The 15736-nt window shown below is 33.5% G+C and overlaps 1 protein-coding gene across 2 annotated transcripts; it reads right to left on the bottom strand.

Annotated features, from left to right (window-relative positions):
• Positions 1 to 382: 382 nt before the first annotated feature.
• On the bottom strand, positions 383 to 3657 carry LOC109166344 (protein kinase 2B, chloroplastic-like). Of its 2 annotated transcripts, none has more exons than XM_019315308.1 (5): positions 3283 to 3657; positions 2172 to 2521; positions 1958 to 2093; positions 1540 to 1676; positions 383 to 1265 (listed from the first exon to the last, which is right to left on the bottom strand). In XM_019315308.1, the coding sequence occupies exons 1-5, from the start codon at positions 3344 to 3346 to the stop codon at positions 675 to 677; spliced, it is 1278 nt and encodes a 425-aa protein (XP_019170853.1). In that variant the 5' UTR covers positions 3347 to 3657; the 3' UTR covers positions 383 to 674. The 2 variants fall into 2 exon arrangements, with proteins under 2 accessions (XP_019170853.1, XP_019170854.1); XM_019315309.1 differs by having other exon boundaries at positions 2172 to 2518; positions 3283 to 3656.
• Between the last annotated feature and the right edge of the window lie 12079 nt (positions 3658 to 15736).

Below are 15736 nucleotides of genomic sequence, written 5' to 3'. Positions count from 1 at the left end.
TGTGTATTATAGTATTAGAATTGTGAACTTCTAAAATATAAATTGTGTTTCTAAGTTAAAACACATAACATCTGTAGAAGGGAAATTATGAATACAATACAGAGTCATTAAATCCTAATATGTTAATATTTTGTGACTATAGTATTTGAAAGATTGGACTCAGGTATATGCCCTTACAGGTAACTCAGTTCCTGAGTGAAAGATTGTACTCAGGAGCACAATATTGAATTTTGACAGTCGTAGTGTAAGAGTCAGGGCTAAATATGAACACATGCTTAAAAGTAGGAACTATGAGAATATATAAGATTGGACTCAGGGTCGCAGTATCGAATCTTGACAGGCGCAGTGTTGGAGCCGGGGCTAAATATGGAAACATATGCTCAAAAGTAGGAACTATGAGAATATATATATACACACACACAATACAAGTTGGGCTCTAGTTTCTGTGGATCAAAGCAAAAACAGAATGCAGATTCTCTAAGCCCAACTACCATCCAGACATCCAAGTACAACCTTGTCCAATCCAATGTTTCAATGAACTTGTCTAGGCTCTAAGTAGTACTTCAAAATTTCCATGGAAATGTTAGGGAAAAGGAACTCACTCTGCCTTGTCTAAGGTGAACTAAAACCCGCAGGCCCGCCCTAAACTGTCCTATAGTGGGGCGGGATAGCGCTTATCTTACTTGTGGCGACTTCTTGTGGGAAGGCAGAGGAGACGGGTGGGGGGGCGTCGTGTTCCGAGGGGAGTGGTGATGCTTCACCGCTGCTGCTGCCGTTCTAACGCGGGCGGGAGGAGCGCCTTGATGCTCGGGCTGCTGGAGTTTGGACGAGCCCTTTGGCGCTTGGAGTTGCTCGAGCTCGGCCAGAACTTCGGACATGCGGGGCCTGAGTTTGTGCTCGGTGCTCAGACATTGCAGGGCGAGGTTTGCGGCTTTGAGTGCGCCTTTCTGAGGGTACTGGCCCTCGAGTTTCGTGTCCATAATCCGGAATAGCCTCCGCTTGTCGCCCAAATACGGTTTTGCCCAATCCACGAGATGCTGCTCCACACCGAGCTTCGTTTTGTCAACGGCACGACGCCCGGATAGTAGCTCGAGCAGCACGACCCCGAAGCTGTAAACGTCGCTCTTCGCAGTCAACCGGCCCGTAGCGACGTATTCGGGCGCTGCGTAGCCGTGCGTGCCCACTACTTGCGTAGACACGTGAGTGCGGTCGCCAGTGGGCCCCGCCTTAGCCAAACCGAAATCCGACAACTTGGCATTAAATTCCTGCAGCCAATGGAGTAAAAACCACATCTGAGACAGTTCAGAATAGCAATTTTTTTAGTACTACTGACTCTGTTACAATACAGTACTGTTCATAACTACTTTCTCAACCTACTGAAACACAAAATTCGTTGCAGTTAACTTAGGGGTGTTATAACTAGTTGCAGTTAATGTAACGAAATTGTAATTGTAGATTCGTACTCATCTTTTCGAACAAAAACAAGAACAATTTAAGCAAAGCCAAGGCAACCGTGACGATTTACTTAACAAAACATACCGCGTCTAAAAGAATGTTAGATGCCTTGAAATCGCGATATATAACTGGTTCTTTAGCATCGTGCAAGAACGCAAGCCCTCTTGCAGCACCGATAGCTACCTTGATCCTCGTAGCCCAAGTCAGAGGCTGCGACCCTCCTATTAAGCAAACACAAGATTGCGGGTCACTAACCATTTTAGACATTTGACATCACGGGGACAATTTTGTGCAGATTCTATACAAAGAGTCGAAGACTAAAGAGCATTCAGATAACAAACCAAAAGAGGTATAGATATGGTGTGCATGTATAATAATAATAAAGCTAGAAGCGAGAAAAATGGACAACAAACGAATTAAATTATGATGAAACACGAACAATAAGGGAGCCAACAAGCATGACACAAGAAGAAAGGATCGTTTTAGGTGGCCGGAAACGTACTTCTAAAAAGATGATTTTCCAAGCTGCCTTTAGGCATGAACTCGTACACCAAGAGCCGGTTGTCACCATCCGAGGAGTATCCAATAAGTTTAACGAGGTTTGGATGATGAAGTTGCCCGAGATAATTAACTTCGGTCTACAAACCATTGATTGTTAATTAAACGGGAAAAAACAAAGGATAAGAAGATTAAGCTCGGGAATACGCGAAGCATACCAGCCATTCTTTATGACCCTGAAAACCTTCCGGTTTCAACTTTTTCACCGCGATGACCATCCCGAATCCGGGTCTTGTAGGGGTAAGAGAATGCTCGTCAATCCATCCTTTGAAAACATAACCGAACCCTCCTTCCCCTAGAAGACTATCGGGTCTAAAGTTTCGGGTCGCACTCTTGAGCTCGTGAAATGTGAAGGGTTTAACATTAGGGGACGGTAATATTTCGCCTTCAGATCGCGGTGTAGGAAAGCTGTCCACACTGCTTCTTCTACTATAAGACGGAATACTTAAGGTAGAAGGAACAGAAAAGCTGCTCGCTTTGCTGGGAACTTTCGAGGCTTCAGAAGCTATACGAAACACAAAAGCACAAGAAATCTTTAGCTATTCACTCGCATATACCCTCTATCTCCCAAATTTAAACGAATTAACAAAAACGAAAAGCCTCTTAAATCGGAACTTCATATCTACAAATGAAAACTAGACAGGACAAAAAGAAAGCAGTAATCTTTGCAATCGAAAACCAGATTGCACTCAAAAGTTAATAATTCCAAAACATCATTTGACTGTTCCAATAATTATGCAGTAATGTTCATTTTAACACAATCAAAGTAACAATCCCACAAAGATTATGGAACCAACTGAACTAATTGCCCTCTAGAAATTCATTTCAAGGCCAAAGACACCAACTTTAAGCCTCTAATTACACATTAATTAAAACCCAAACTTAATCACCCTCTCTAAAATTCATTTCAAGGCCAAAGATACCAACTTTAAGCCTCTAATTACACATTAATTAAAACCCAAACTAATCACCCCCTCTAAAATTCATTTCAAGGCCAAAGACGCCAACTTTAAGCCTCTAATTACACATTAATTAAAACCCAAACTACAAATCACCCTCTAAAATTCATTTCAAGGCCAAAAGGCACCAACTTTAAGCCTCTAATTACACATTAATTAAAACCCAATCTAAATGAAACAGAGCACAACATAAATAAAACACAGACCCATCTTAAAGCAAAGCAAGAAAACCCAACAAAATTTCTCTCCTTCAAAACTCAAAGATTTCTGAAACACAACAGAAAGAGAGAGAGAGAGAGATGGAAGGTACCAGAAGGGGCGTGGGAGCTCAGAGTGGCATCAACTCTCGCTGAAGAACCAAAGCAATTACCCATCAAGATAAACCAAATCCACCAACAAAAATCAGGGCTTCAAGGAGAAAAATAATAATACTACTAAAGATTGCAAGGAATCAAGGATCTTGCTGGGGAAACGCCTGAAACTAGAGAATATAAGCATATATACATAAATATCTAGGTGTGAAGATAAGGAAGGAGTACTAGTCAGCTAGCTAGATTTCTTGAGACGTTTGGTAATAGAACAGCAATGGAAGAAAAAAAAAATATGGGTTTAAAGAAATTAAAAGAAAACGTGGGCAAACACAACAAGGAAAGAAAAGGGGCAGTGAAGGACACAAAGAAATGGCGGATTACCTTCCTAATTCTGCTTTCACAATGACTTATGTTTTTTTTTTTTTAATATTTTTCCCAGGTGTCGCTGTTAGTGGTGCGGCTATGGCATATGCCATATGGCTATATGGGTCCAGAAAACGACAGACGTGTGTCTCGACAACGTATAGCCCACTTCTGTGGACGTGAACGAATTACTCGGTTTAGCTTTGCCACCCCTTCACTCGTTTTTGGTTTGTGTAGTGTGAAGTAAAACCTACTCATCTAGACCTACACATTTTTTAAAGATTTATAAATAAAACCAACACGCAATTGTGACATTATATTCATCTAATGGCAATCTTGTCAAAATTGGTCTAGGCAGCGTTAGTCACTCCTAAACTGAGGCGATTTCAGCCCTAAGCGGCTTTTAGTTGGCTGGCCGATTAACTGGTTGATTAGACGTCCTAGACGCCGAGTTGAGCGCCTAACTCTGACTAGTTGGCACCGAACTCGGTTCAATGGTATTTTTTATGTGCTCGGTTACATATGTAGTTGACTAATTTGTGGGATTATAATAGTCTAACAACTCACAACTCTGAGTGAAAAAAATGGAGACGATATACTTGAATTACTCGACTGCCTAGGAGATACCTACGCTAGGCGCCTCTGGACGTCTGACTAGCGCCTTTGAAACATTGTTTAACGGATGTGAAGTCTTTCATAAATGACAAAGGACAACAAAGGATTATCACAACAACAAAACATCACAATGTCCCTTCTAATGTTTTCGATCTTATCCCTATGTGTGTGTGTTTTTTAGGTGACGAATAAAATTCGCAATTAATGATATGAATAAGATAAAGTTTATTTTTGTATAATAATACGCTGGTTACAAAGTAAAAATAGCACGCACTAAATTTAGATAGATCATGCACGACAAACTTGATTGATAGGATTTTGGCAATGTGTTTTCTTTTATTTAACATGAATTGTATACCCTTTTGCAAGCTTATTTATTTATTTATTTATTTTGTATGCTTATAACGCAGTCTGGCGTTGTTTATGTTTTTCACCTTGTTGTATAGAACTTTTTGATTACTATTTTTATTTTATTGTTTTGAAAAAAATATTACTTTTTAAAAAAGGCAATATTTATGGCATGATTGATGATTTAATATAAACACAAAAGTTATTTTTATTTTAAATTATTAATAGTGTTCTCACTAAAAGTTGTTGGTTTAGTGCCCAGACAATAGAATATATATTGTTTTTTTTGAAAGTCAGACAAAAGAATATATTATTCCAAACAATAATTATAAAAATCCTATCATTTTAACCGTCCAACGAGCACGCAATGAAATGTTTATAAATTTATAATTTTCCTAGTTATTGTACGAAATTAACTATTTCGCGGGTAAATGAATGACGAGTAGATAGAGCATGATTCTCGTACTAGAAATTTACGAGTTTGATTATTACTAACACCCTTTTAATTAGAACTATAGTACAAGATATTTTTAGTGTGATTTACTTATCTAGCATGATTTATGGGCTATTACACAATAGTAGATTAAGATGTTTAATTTATCGGAGTTTGATTAGAATAAATTATTCCAGTAAAGAAAAATTTGTGTGAGATCGTCTCATAGATCTTTGTCCGTGAGATGGGTCAGGTCAAGATGAAAGTGTCATCATACTTATATTGAAAAATGTAATATTAATCAATAATAAATTACTCCGTATTTGTTATTTGTAATACTTTTGAAGAAAATGTAATACTTTTACATTTTAATTTAAAGTATTACTCTGTACATTTTTTCCTAAAGTATTACACTTTTCATTATAATAAGTAACAAACACTTCATTCGTTATTAGTATTACATTTTTCAATATAAATATTTTACATTTTTATCTTGACCCGACACGTATCACGAATTAATATTTGTGAGATGATCTTATATAGGAGAGTCACTTTTCTAGCAAATATCTTATGAAGCCTCAGTGTTGTATAATATTATATGCATACAAATTTTACAAACGTGAAGGTAGTCTTTGTTTAATTAATTAATTTAGGAAAGTTTTTAGGGTGCTAATTGCACTGAGTTTAATCAAAAGTGAATGTAAAAATGTCTTCTGTATAATTTCAAAGCTTTTTAAGTGATAAAAAAATCGGTGGTCATTATTCGATGATAAATACCGGTAAAATTACTAATTTGGAACCAAAATTTAATAGAGGTCATGTATATGTAGACTTTTCCATATTTCTTTTAAAATATTGTTTAAATAAAAATGGAGACCAACTATTTGAAACTTTTTTTTTTTTTTTTTTTTTTTGATTAAAAATGTGAAATAGTGGAGAATTTTTGGCCACTTGCCCATTTTGAGTGGTAACAACGGAAACCCTTGGACTTATAGACCAACAATGGTAGCATGCCACACTAAATGATTTGACTTTTTAGTAAAATATGATATGATGTAATCGTCTACGACAGAGAGTAATATTGTAGGTACTTTTTTTTTTTTTAATGTAAATATATATATTTTATTAATATGACATATTTTAATTAAATAATAAAAGAAAGTGAGTTATAATTTTTATTCCATTTTTTTTTCATTTAATAAAATCTGAAGTTTTATTAAAGAATTGTGTTATAATTTTTTTTATTCTTTTAGTTTCTTCATCTAATAAAATCTGAACATGTGGCACTGATTTTATTTTCTGCGAATTGAATACACTTAGGGGGTGTTTGGTTGGATGAAAAAAAAAAATTTGATGAAAATATTTTTTTGGGAAAATTGTAAAAAATGTCCCTCTATAATATGTCAATTATCAATGTCACCCCTGAATTATGAGTGGTGTAAATGTTGTCCCTCAATTATCAAAATGGTGCACATATAGCCCCTCCCGTAACGGACCTGTGATTCCCTACCGCTGTTCATCGCTGATACTTTGAATCGAGGGAGGGAAAAAACAACTAAATTACATATTTATTCTGACTTAACGGTGTCGTACACTAACGGGGAACCACATGTCCGTTACGGGAGGGGCTATATGTGCACCGTTTTGATAATTGAGGGGCAACATTTACACCACTCATAATTCAGGAGTGACATTGATAATTGACATATTATAGAGGGGCATTTTTTACAATTTTCTCTATTTTTTTCTAAAAGTAGAGGAAAATGTTATTTTTTGATGTTTGATTCATGGAATTCATTTTTCATTCGAAAATGAATTCCTTACGTTTGAGGAAAACAAAATCTTATGTAGGATATGAGATTTTGTTTTTTTTTTTCGTGAGAATTGGGAAGAAAAAAATGAGATGGTATGACTAGTTTATCATTGTCATTATATTCTTTTCAAATTATTATTACTTTTATTATTATTAATATTAATATTGTGTAGTGGCATATAGGTCTTTATACTTATTATTCTCACAAATTATACTGCGCAACGGTGTGCACACGGTTGCAAAACAACACCGTTTACTATGATGGAGTAACGGTTCTATTAATGGCACCGTTTAACCTCACCAATCATATATATATATATATATATATATATATATATATATATATATATATATATATATATATATATATATATATATACAAAAATTTCAATCGACGTGTAATTATGAATATATAGTTATGCAAGTCTGAATATATAGTTATGAAGTTATGGATATATAGTTATGAAGTTATAGATATATAGTTTTGAAATTATGGATGTGTAGTTATGCAATTATGGATATGGTTATCTGTGAACAAGCACTTTAAGAATTCTGAATATGAAATTATTTAATTATGAATGTCTAGTTGTGAAATTATGAATATATGAATGTGAAATTATGAATGCGTAGTTATTATTTCTGAATGTACTGTTGTCAAATTATGAATATATATAGTTATGTAATTCTGGATATATAGTTATATAATTCTGGATATATAGTTATGAAATTGTGGATATATAGTTATGAAATTATAGATATATCCTACTGTTTGAATACGAAAGGAAACTGCCGAACGCCGTTAACGACGATCCGAACGAGATTTTTTTTAAATGAAACGACGTCGTTTTGCAACCGTGTGCACCATGCATGATGCACACGGTTGCACAGCATAACGATTGCATTATTCCTTACAATTCAAAATTTAACCAAATAATTGAATCAATATTCTCAATAATTTATTTTTTATCGACCAAATAATGAAATTCATCTTCCTAGTAATTGATTTTTCATGAAATTTCAATTTCATTCCACTTCAAATATTTTCTTTCCTGCAAACCAACGGGCCCTTATTATTTTTCTTTGATAAAGGGAAAATTGTTATAAATATATCATAAGTGGACATTATTTCTATAACGGATGTAACGGTCATTATTAATACCATCATTATGGCTTTTGTATTATATATGTATTGTCATATATTGTATGCTTGAGGTATGAAACAGATGAATGAAAGAGATCCTGACTTTTCCTCTCCACTCTCGATTCTGTTTTCTTCCAACACGTATTTTTATTTCAAAAATCGATCTCAGTCTTTAAACATGAACTGACATCATCAAGCTCTTTATATATTTCATTGATGTTTACACCATCAATATTGACTGAGATAATAAATAAGTCCATTATCAACTCTTTATTGAACACATAATGGTACATATTATTCCTTCTACATGAGGATAATAACCCCATTCGCAACTCTTTAAAGAGTAAATAATGGCACTTAATAATACTAAATAAATCCATCAGGGATTTCTCATAGATATTTTGTAGGTATAGATTTGCTAACTTGTCATTGGAGCAAATCTTCTGGACAAATATTTTATCACTCTTCTGGAGTTCATGTGGATCAAGGTATTTTATATCATAAAAAACTATATACGTTTTTATTTGTCCGGAGTATGATGACTTCATGTCAAAAGCATCAATATGAATATTTGTACCTTGATTTGCTATTCCTTATTTCATCTCATAACTTAACAGTCGCTATGACAAAGCGAGAAAGTAATAACGAGATGATAATATACAAAATACATCTACAAGAACAAGTATTATCCCTTAGGCTTTAAGATGCTTAAAGCTTAAATTGATTTATAATATATCCATCCAAGTCATGGCGTTTAACATAATGTCAATATTCAAATGACTTCTCGAAAGATGTATTTTATACCTTAAGGATATTATTTAACATCATTTCCTTTTCTTTCTAGGAGAATCACCAAATCACTCTTTACAAATTACAAAAATAAGATGTGAATTTGGGAATTTTATGTCTCAAAGAAAAGGTATTCAAAAAATGATGTTTTGAAGCAGCGGACTTCTGGTCCTAAAATATCCTTTTAGGTTAAAATGGTCTTTTATCTACTTCGGGAGATTATTTGTACACAGACTAATTAGTATGTGAAAATCCTTTTTGAGGAAATGCTCGATCTACTGGTCGAGATAATACTTGATTTTCCATCTCCTTTATTTTATAAATAGGCCCCTTAATAAGTACCTAATGATACATATTCATTTCTATAATTTCCTATTTTAAGAGGAAATTACTCAATCAATTGCTTCACTATTTTAAGTTTGAGTAAAGCAATTGTACTTCAACAACAAACGTGTTGTGATTTTTATTTTCTTTCATTTTTGAGAATTATAAATCCATCAAGGATTTTCATATAAACATTAGTGTTTAATGACCCATAATTTTTAGGTCATGACTTTAATAAGCTGCATATCTAGAATTATTCTGCCAATCATGTAGCGGAACTTTTTTTTTTTTTTTTTTTTCACCTAGTACGTGGTTTCAGAAGTAACATTTCCCTATCTGCGTTATTTTATTTTCGCAGTCTATTTTATATCACCACCACAACGTACCTCTAAAAGGGCTATCAAAGAAACTCACGTCTATTGATTAAATACCGAAAGCCCATGATAGGGGATCAATACATATAATTGGGTACGTTGACTGCATTCCTAATGAAGATTGTTTCTCGGCATTAGGGGGAGATAATATACTACTCCGTAGCTTTTTGGAATGCCAAGAAATTTCATAAGAATAAAAACATCTTCATTATTCAAATCCATGTACCAGTTAGATTGAACTGGAAGTTCAAAAGATAATCTATTTGCGATATTAGCAAATAATCTGTCAAATACATCTATTGATCATACCGATCATAAAAGAGTGACTAGGTCCCATGTACCTTCCCCAACATGGACCAAATATATCTACCGATACTCCTTGACGCCAGAAGTGTAGGAGATCTATCGATGAAAAAGATATGAATCACAATTCCTAGATCTAGTAAAGAAACATTGTCACTCTTGAAATAGCTTGAATAATTATGTCCTGCAGATCAGACGTTCGTCCAGATGACGAAAAACCATGGTAAGACTTATAGGTGCACCAAACAAACGTAATACTAGGGATGCGAAACGACCAGATCAAAATATCTTTGGGAAATGTTTAGAATCTGGTTGTTTTAGAAATTGCCATTACTTTTACAAATATGGGAGTTTTACAAAAAGGTTATAGTTGTCGACAACACAATTGCCATTACAAATTGCTCGTTATATGATAATCTGGATCCAGAGTTAGGCACCGGAAGTGTCATGACTATTTAACATATAAAGGAGCAATTAAGGCATAACTCGACTCGCTAAAATGAATAAATTCTCTTTATAACAATACACCATTTGAGCGTTAACCCTGAAGGTTACAAATGGGTGTGTGCATGAAAGAGAAATAAGAATAATGAGGTGATGAAGCGAGTTTGTAGCCTATGGGTTCACGCAGAGACCCTTAATTGATTTTCATCAAATATACTCTCCCACGATAAATGGCATTAAGTTCCGCTACATAATACAATTGGCAGAATACTAAATTTTGATATGCAGTTAAATTTATCTTGAGAAATCCTGGATGGATTCATAATTCTCGAAGTAAGGATTTATCTAAGTATTATTATGTGTCATTATTTACTCTTTAAAGGGTTGCGAATGGAGTTAATATCCTCGTTGAAGGAATAATACGTACCATTGTGTGCTCGATAAAGGGTTGATAATGAACTTATTTATTATTTATTATCTCAGTCAAGATTGATGGTGTAAACATCAATGAAATATATAAAGAGCTTGATAATGTCAGTTCATGTTTAAAGACTGAGACTTTTGAAATAAAAAGCTTGTGAAAGCTATAAGTATTATCTCGACTTGAAGATCGAGTTTTTCTTTGAAGATTTTTTTTATATACACCAGTCAGCCTACATCTAAAAATGCTTTTTCACATGTTTATATGCATAAGTGTCATGTTTTTATCAAACTAAAGGTTGCCTAATAATCTCTTGAAACAGATAAGGAACCTTTTTGGACTCGAAGTCCCTTACTTCATTATCGTTGGAGCACCATTATATAACCAGAAGTTCCATAATCGCAACATATTTGCGATGAAATTGCTAGCAAAATCTAGTGCTCCCCCTACAAATGAAGTACTTGAATAATGATTAAGATATCCTCCGGTATCTTCGAGATACAAAGACATGACATTTATGTAAGAAACCATGATACGGTTTTAATAGGCTACTTGGGTACTGGCTGTTTTGTTTGATCCCCGCAATGCCAAGTCCAAACTGGTTATACAATGAATTTCCCTAAATGTTCAAAATGAGGACAATAACACTTGTGTTGCACAAATGTTATATGAGCTCTAGAAGAGCCATAAGATTATTATACACTACTCTAGTGACAATCCAGAAGATTTGTCCAATCCATCTCTTCAAATTTTGAAACATATGTAAAACTTGAAGATTGTTATCTTCAGGGGGAGACGTGAAGTACATTTACTCGAATCAATCCGGAAGATTGAACGTAAAATCCTGAAGATTAAGTCATAAAAGACTAACAGTTGCACACTATTTGCAACACAACGGGAAGTACATTTACTTGAATCAATCCTGAAGATTGAACGTAAAATCCTGAAGATTAAGTCATAAAAGACTAACAGTTGCGCACTATTTGCAACACATAAATACATAAATATCATGTACTCTTTTCCTCACTAGTTTTCTCCCATTGAATTTTCTAGTGTGGTTTTAACGAGGCATGAGTATGATATAGTAATGACAATGGGGAAAAGTTGCAAAATAATTGCTTAAATTGACAAACCCCAAAATCCTGAAGATTATGCAATTTGCACCCTGAAGGCTTATGGTTGTACTCTTTTTCCCTTAACTAAGTTTTTCCCACAGGGTTTTCTTAAGTTAAGGTTTTTAATGAGGCGACCGATACAATATATCATGTACTCTTTTCTTCAATTAGGTTTTTTCCCACGTGGTTTTCCTAGTGAAGTTTTTAATGAGGCATGAATATATTTTCTATTGTACTCATTTCTTGTCTAGGTTTTTCCCACAGGGTTTTCCTAGCAAGTTTTGGACGAGACAAAATCGTGGTCAAATAATGTCCAAGGGGGAGTGTTATAAATATATCATAAGTGGACATTATTTCTATAACGGATGTAACGGTCATTATTAATACCATCATTATGGCTTTTGTATTATATATGTATTGTCATATATTGTATGCTTGAGGTATGAAACAGATGAATGAAAGAGATCCTGACTTTTCTTCTCCACTCTCGATTCTGTTTTCTTCCAACAAAAATGACCATTTTCATTCTTAAATTATAAGAAAATAACACTTTTCTTCTTCCAATTATACGTGTTTTCCCTTTCCGTACCAACCATGTTTGCAAAGTGATTTTTTTTTTCTCGAAATTCAATTAAATTATTAAGGTTGGATTTTAAAAAAATTTTGGAGGGATAAAAATATAAATTCTCAGACCATTACATTAAACAAGAAAAAGTATCACTTTTACAGTGATAAATCAATGGCTCAAATGAACCATATGGGATGGGATAATATTCTTTAAGCTAGTTAGAATGGGAATGATGAAATTGATGCTTCCGTTTTAGACTTTCCGATTATCTTTATTTTATTTTATTTTATTTTTTGACTTTTTTTGACTTTTTAGCAATATTTTAAGGAAAAAAAATCTATAAATATCATTCATACAATTATGCTTTGAAATATTCTTTGACAAGTTTTCAAACATTACATAGGAGTGAAATTTACACAGTGCATATGTTCGATCATATAGTGATTGTGGATTTACTTTTGACAAGGATTATCCCCAACCATACTATAGACTACACTTGATCGGTATAGTATTGGGTCCTATACGGCTATACTTGAGTAGGGCCTGATCCGACCAACACCGACCCTATCGTGTACTTCTCAAACCTGAATTCCAGACCGGGGGTGATATTGATGGTCGATTGGAGATTAGTCCAATTACTCTGCCCTGACCATATTAGGTCGAGACTGAGCACCCGGCATTCGATACTTGGAGCCTTGGGCTTAGTCTTACCAGCTGAATTCAACGATAGTGAATCTTACGGCGTCAGGAATCTACGAACACGTGGACGGAGTAGCTTGGACCACCGACCTTGCCCTATGCATGCGTCTCACGTGTCATGCATGCCGAGAGATCGGTAGCTGTTCCCTTACACCCCTATAAAATACCGCATTAAATGCGAAGAAGGGGGACTTTTTGCAATTTTAATTTCAAACCTTCACTTAAACCCGGGAACCTCTCATCCACTGTCACGTAACCCGAGCTTAACGACTTAAACCAATAAGCAGATAAATACAGGATCCCCGTACGATTATAAGGATGACTATAGATCGAAAATAAATCGAAATTAACTACATCCATCACCAGACTCATTTTATATTTTTTCTACCCACCCCACCTCTGATGTCTGAATGGACCTTTTTCAAAACCCATTATCACTTGAGATGATTATCTAACAAAAAGGTTTTTTTTTTTTTTTTTTTTTTTTTTTTTTTTTTTAATTAATATTAAAATTATTTACTCATAATAAAATACAAAGTAATAAAATTCACTAATTATATTAAAACGTAAAATAATAAAAATTCAAATATAATAACTAAATTACAATTTTTTTCCCAAATAAACTTATTAATTTAAAACTAAAAATAGTAAAAAAAATTAATAATTTTTTTATTTACTTACGTTTAAATTTGACTATAGATATGGCTCAAATGTCATATTTTGTCATATGTAAACTTTTTATTTAACAACCATTAACTTTGTGAGCTACTTAGTTAATGAATTATTATTATTATTATTATTATTATTATTATTATTATTATTATTATTATTATTATTATTATTATTATTATTATTATTATTATTCCAGAATTTTCTTTGAAATTTCACAATTAAATTGAGTTGTACAGCTGTGACAAAGTACCTCATCCATGAAGTAAGCAATTACACCATGCATGACGTTACATGGTTTGCTTAGAAAATTGTTTCCCATAAAAGCAACATTTTATTAAAGAAAAATAATATTTTTTTTCCCTGAGTTATATACTTATATCACTTTTACTTCCTGAATTATTCAAGTGACAGTTTCTCCCCTTGAAATGTTAAATTAAGAAGTCACATAAATGTTAATTCTGAGCATTAGCTTAGTTGATTGGACTGATTACCTTAAAATTTTATTTCTGCGATAATATAAGGTCATTGCTAGAGGTGATGAAGACCCCTTGTGGACAGAGTGTAAAGGTAAGAGTTGGAAATTTGAAAACTAACGAGACGACTAGCGATTTACTTCATCTAGTAATTTTTAAGTAAAAGTTCTAGAGGCTTAAAATTAATTTAACCCTAAGTTAAAAAAATTTAATGTATGTATCACATAAAAGAGACATCGTTGAAACGGTCTAACATTTCATCATACGTGTGTCGAGAGTTTTCCCCAACCTAAGACGTCAATGTCGTGGACTCGGCCCGGGCTATGCTGGCTTCATCTCTCCATGAATATGATAGGTGAAGGTATCAAAATCAGTGTTAATGTTCATTTCCAGAAGATTTGAGAGAATCCTGCATCTGCCTCGACAGCTCAACACTTAATTTGTTTCTTCCTAATAATAGACTTATTCTATATGATTAGACAAGGTGTGATCAGGTGAGAATGGATACGTTGTTGGAATTTTATACCAATATTTTGTCTACTCGATCTTCAGGCTTCTTCATAATAGACTTATTCTATATGATTAGACAGGGTGTGATCAATCGTTATACCCTACACCACGGCGAGCGTAGCACTGTGCGCCGCGCGCCTCCTAAAACGACGTCGTTTTGGCGTCATTTTGGGAGGCGCGGTAGGAAGTTGCTGTGATTATGTATATTTGTTCACACAATTATGTATATTTGTTCATACAATTATGTATATTTGTTCATACAATTATGTATATTTGTTCATACAGTTATGTACATTTTTTATACAATTATGTACATTCTTTTTATACAATTATGTATATCCGAATCAGAAAATTTGTGTGTTTTATGTTAAGAGTTGATGTGTATTATGTTAAAAGTTTATGTTTATTATGTATTATGTTAGATTATGTGTATTATCTTTTAAAAAGAGTATGTATATTTTGTTATATAATTATGTACATTCATGTATACAATTATGTGTATTCTAGTATAATATTATGTACATTTTTGAACAGGGTTTTTTTTTTTAAAGAAAAATTAACTGCCATACACTGGGGCGGGAGATTTCAAAAAAAAAAAAAAAAAAAAAAAAAAAAAATTAAAACGACGTCGTTTTGCATTTGGGCGCACATTGCAACGCGCGCCGTGGTGTAGGATATAAATTGCCGGGACGAATCAGAAAAATCGCCATATAAAATTATAAAAAGTGATGTCTGTCAAATAGTTGATATCTGATAGCGAATTGACTTAGCTGATAGTTGCTAGTATATTGGGTTAGCGCATTTCACTAACTAATTGCATTATTGTAGAAAATTGTTTGATAAATTAGTTATTAGTTGTAGTTGATTAAATGCAAAACAATCTTTAAAATAGGAGTGTATTATGTTATTTTGACCTATAATAATAATATTATCATCATTATTATTATTATTATTATTGAATTTATATTAAAAATTTAAAAATATGTTCACAGACTTAGAAAGCCCGTGAACGCTAATCAGTAATCATATGTCCCATTGCTAATTACCT

The sequence above is a fragment of the Ipomoea nil genome, unplaced genomic scaffold, assembly GCF_001879475.1.
Source record: "Ipomoea nil cultivar Tokyo-kokei standard unplaced genomic scaffold, Asagao_1.1 scaffold3087, whole genome shotgun sequence".
NCBI classification, from domain to species: Eukaryota; Viridiplantae; Streptophyta; class Magnoliopsida; order Solanales; family Convolvulaceae; genus Ipomoea; species Ipomoea nil.
The sequence above is the reverse complement of the archived record's forward strand: the minus strand, read 5'-3'. Positions and strand labels throughout refer to the sequence as shown.

Coding starts and splice junctions, on each gene's coding strand:
- LOC109166344 (XM_019315308.1), bottom strand. CDS start 3,346: ATGGGTAATTGCTTTGGTTCTTCAGCGAGAGTTGATGCCACTCTGAGC. Junction 2,094..2,171: donor AGGGTCATAAAGAATGGCTG/GTATGCTTCGCG, acceptor AATGGTTTGTAG/ACCGAAGTTAATTATCTCGG. Junction 1,677..1,957: donor GGAAAATCATCTTTTTAGAA/GTACGTTTCCGG, acceptor TTTGCTTAATAG/GAGGGTCGCAGCCTCTGACT.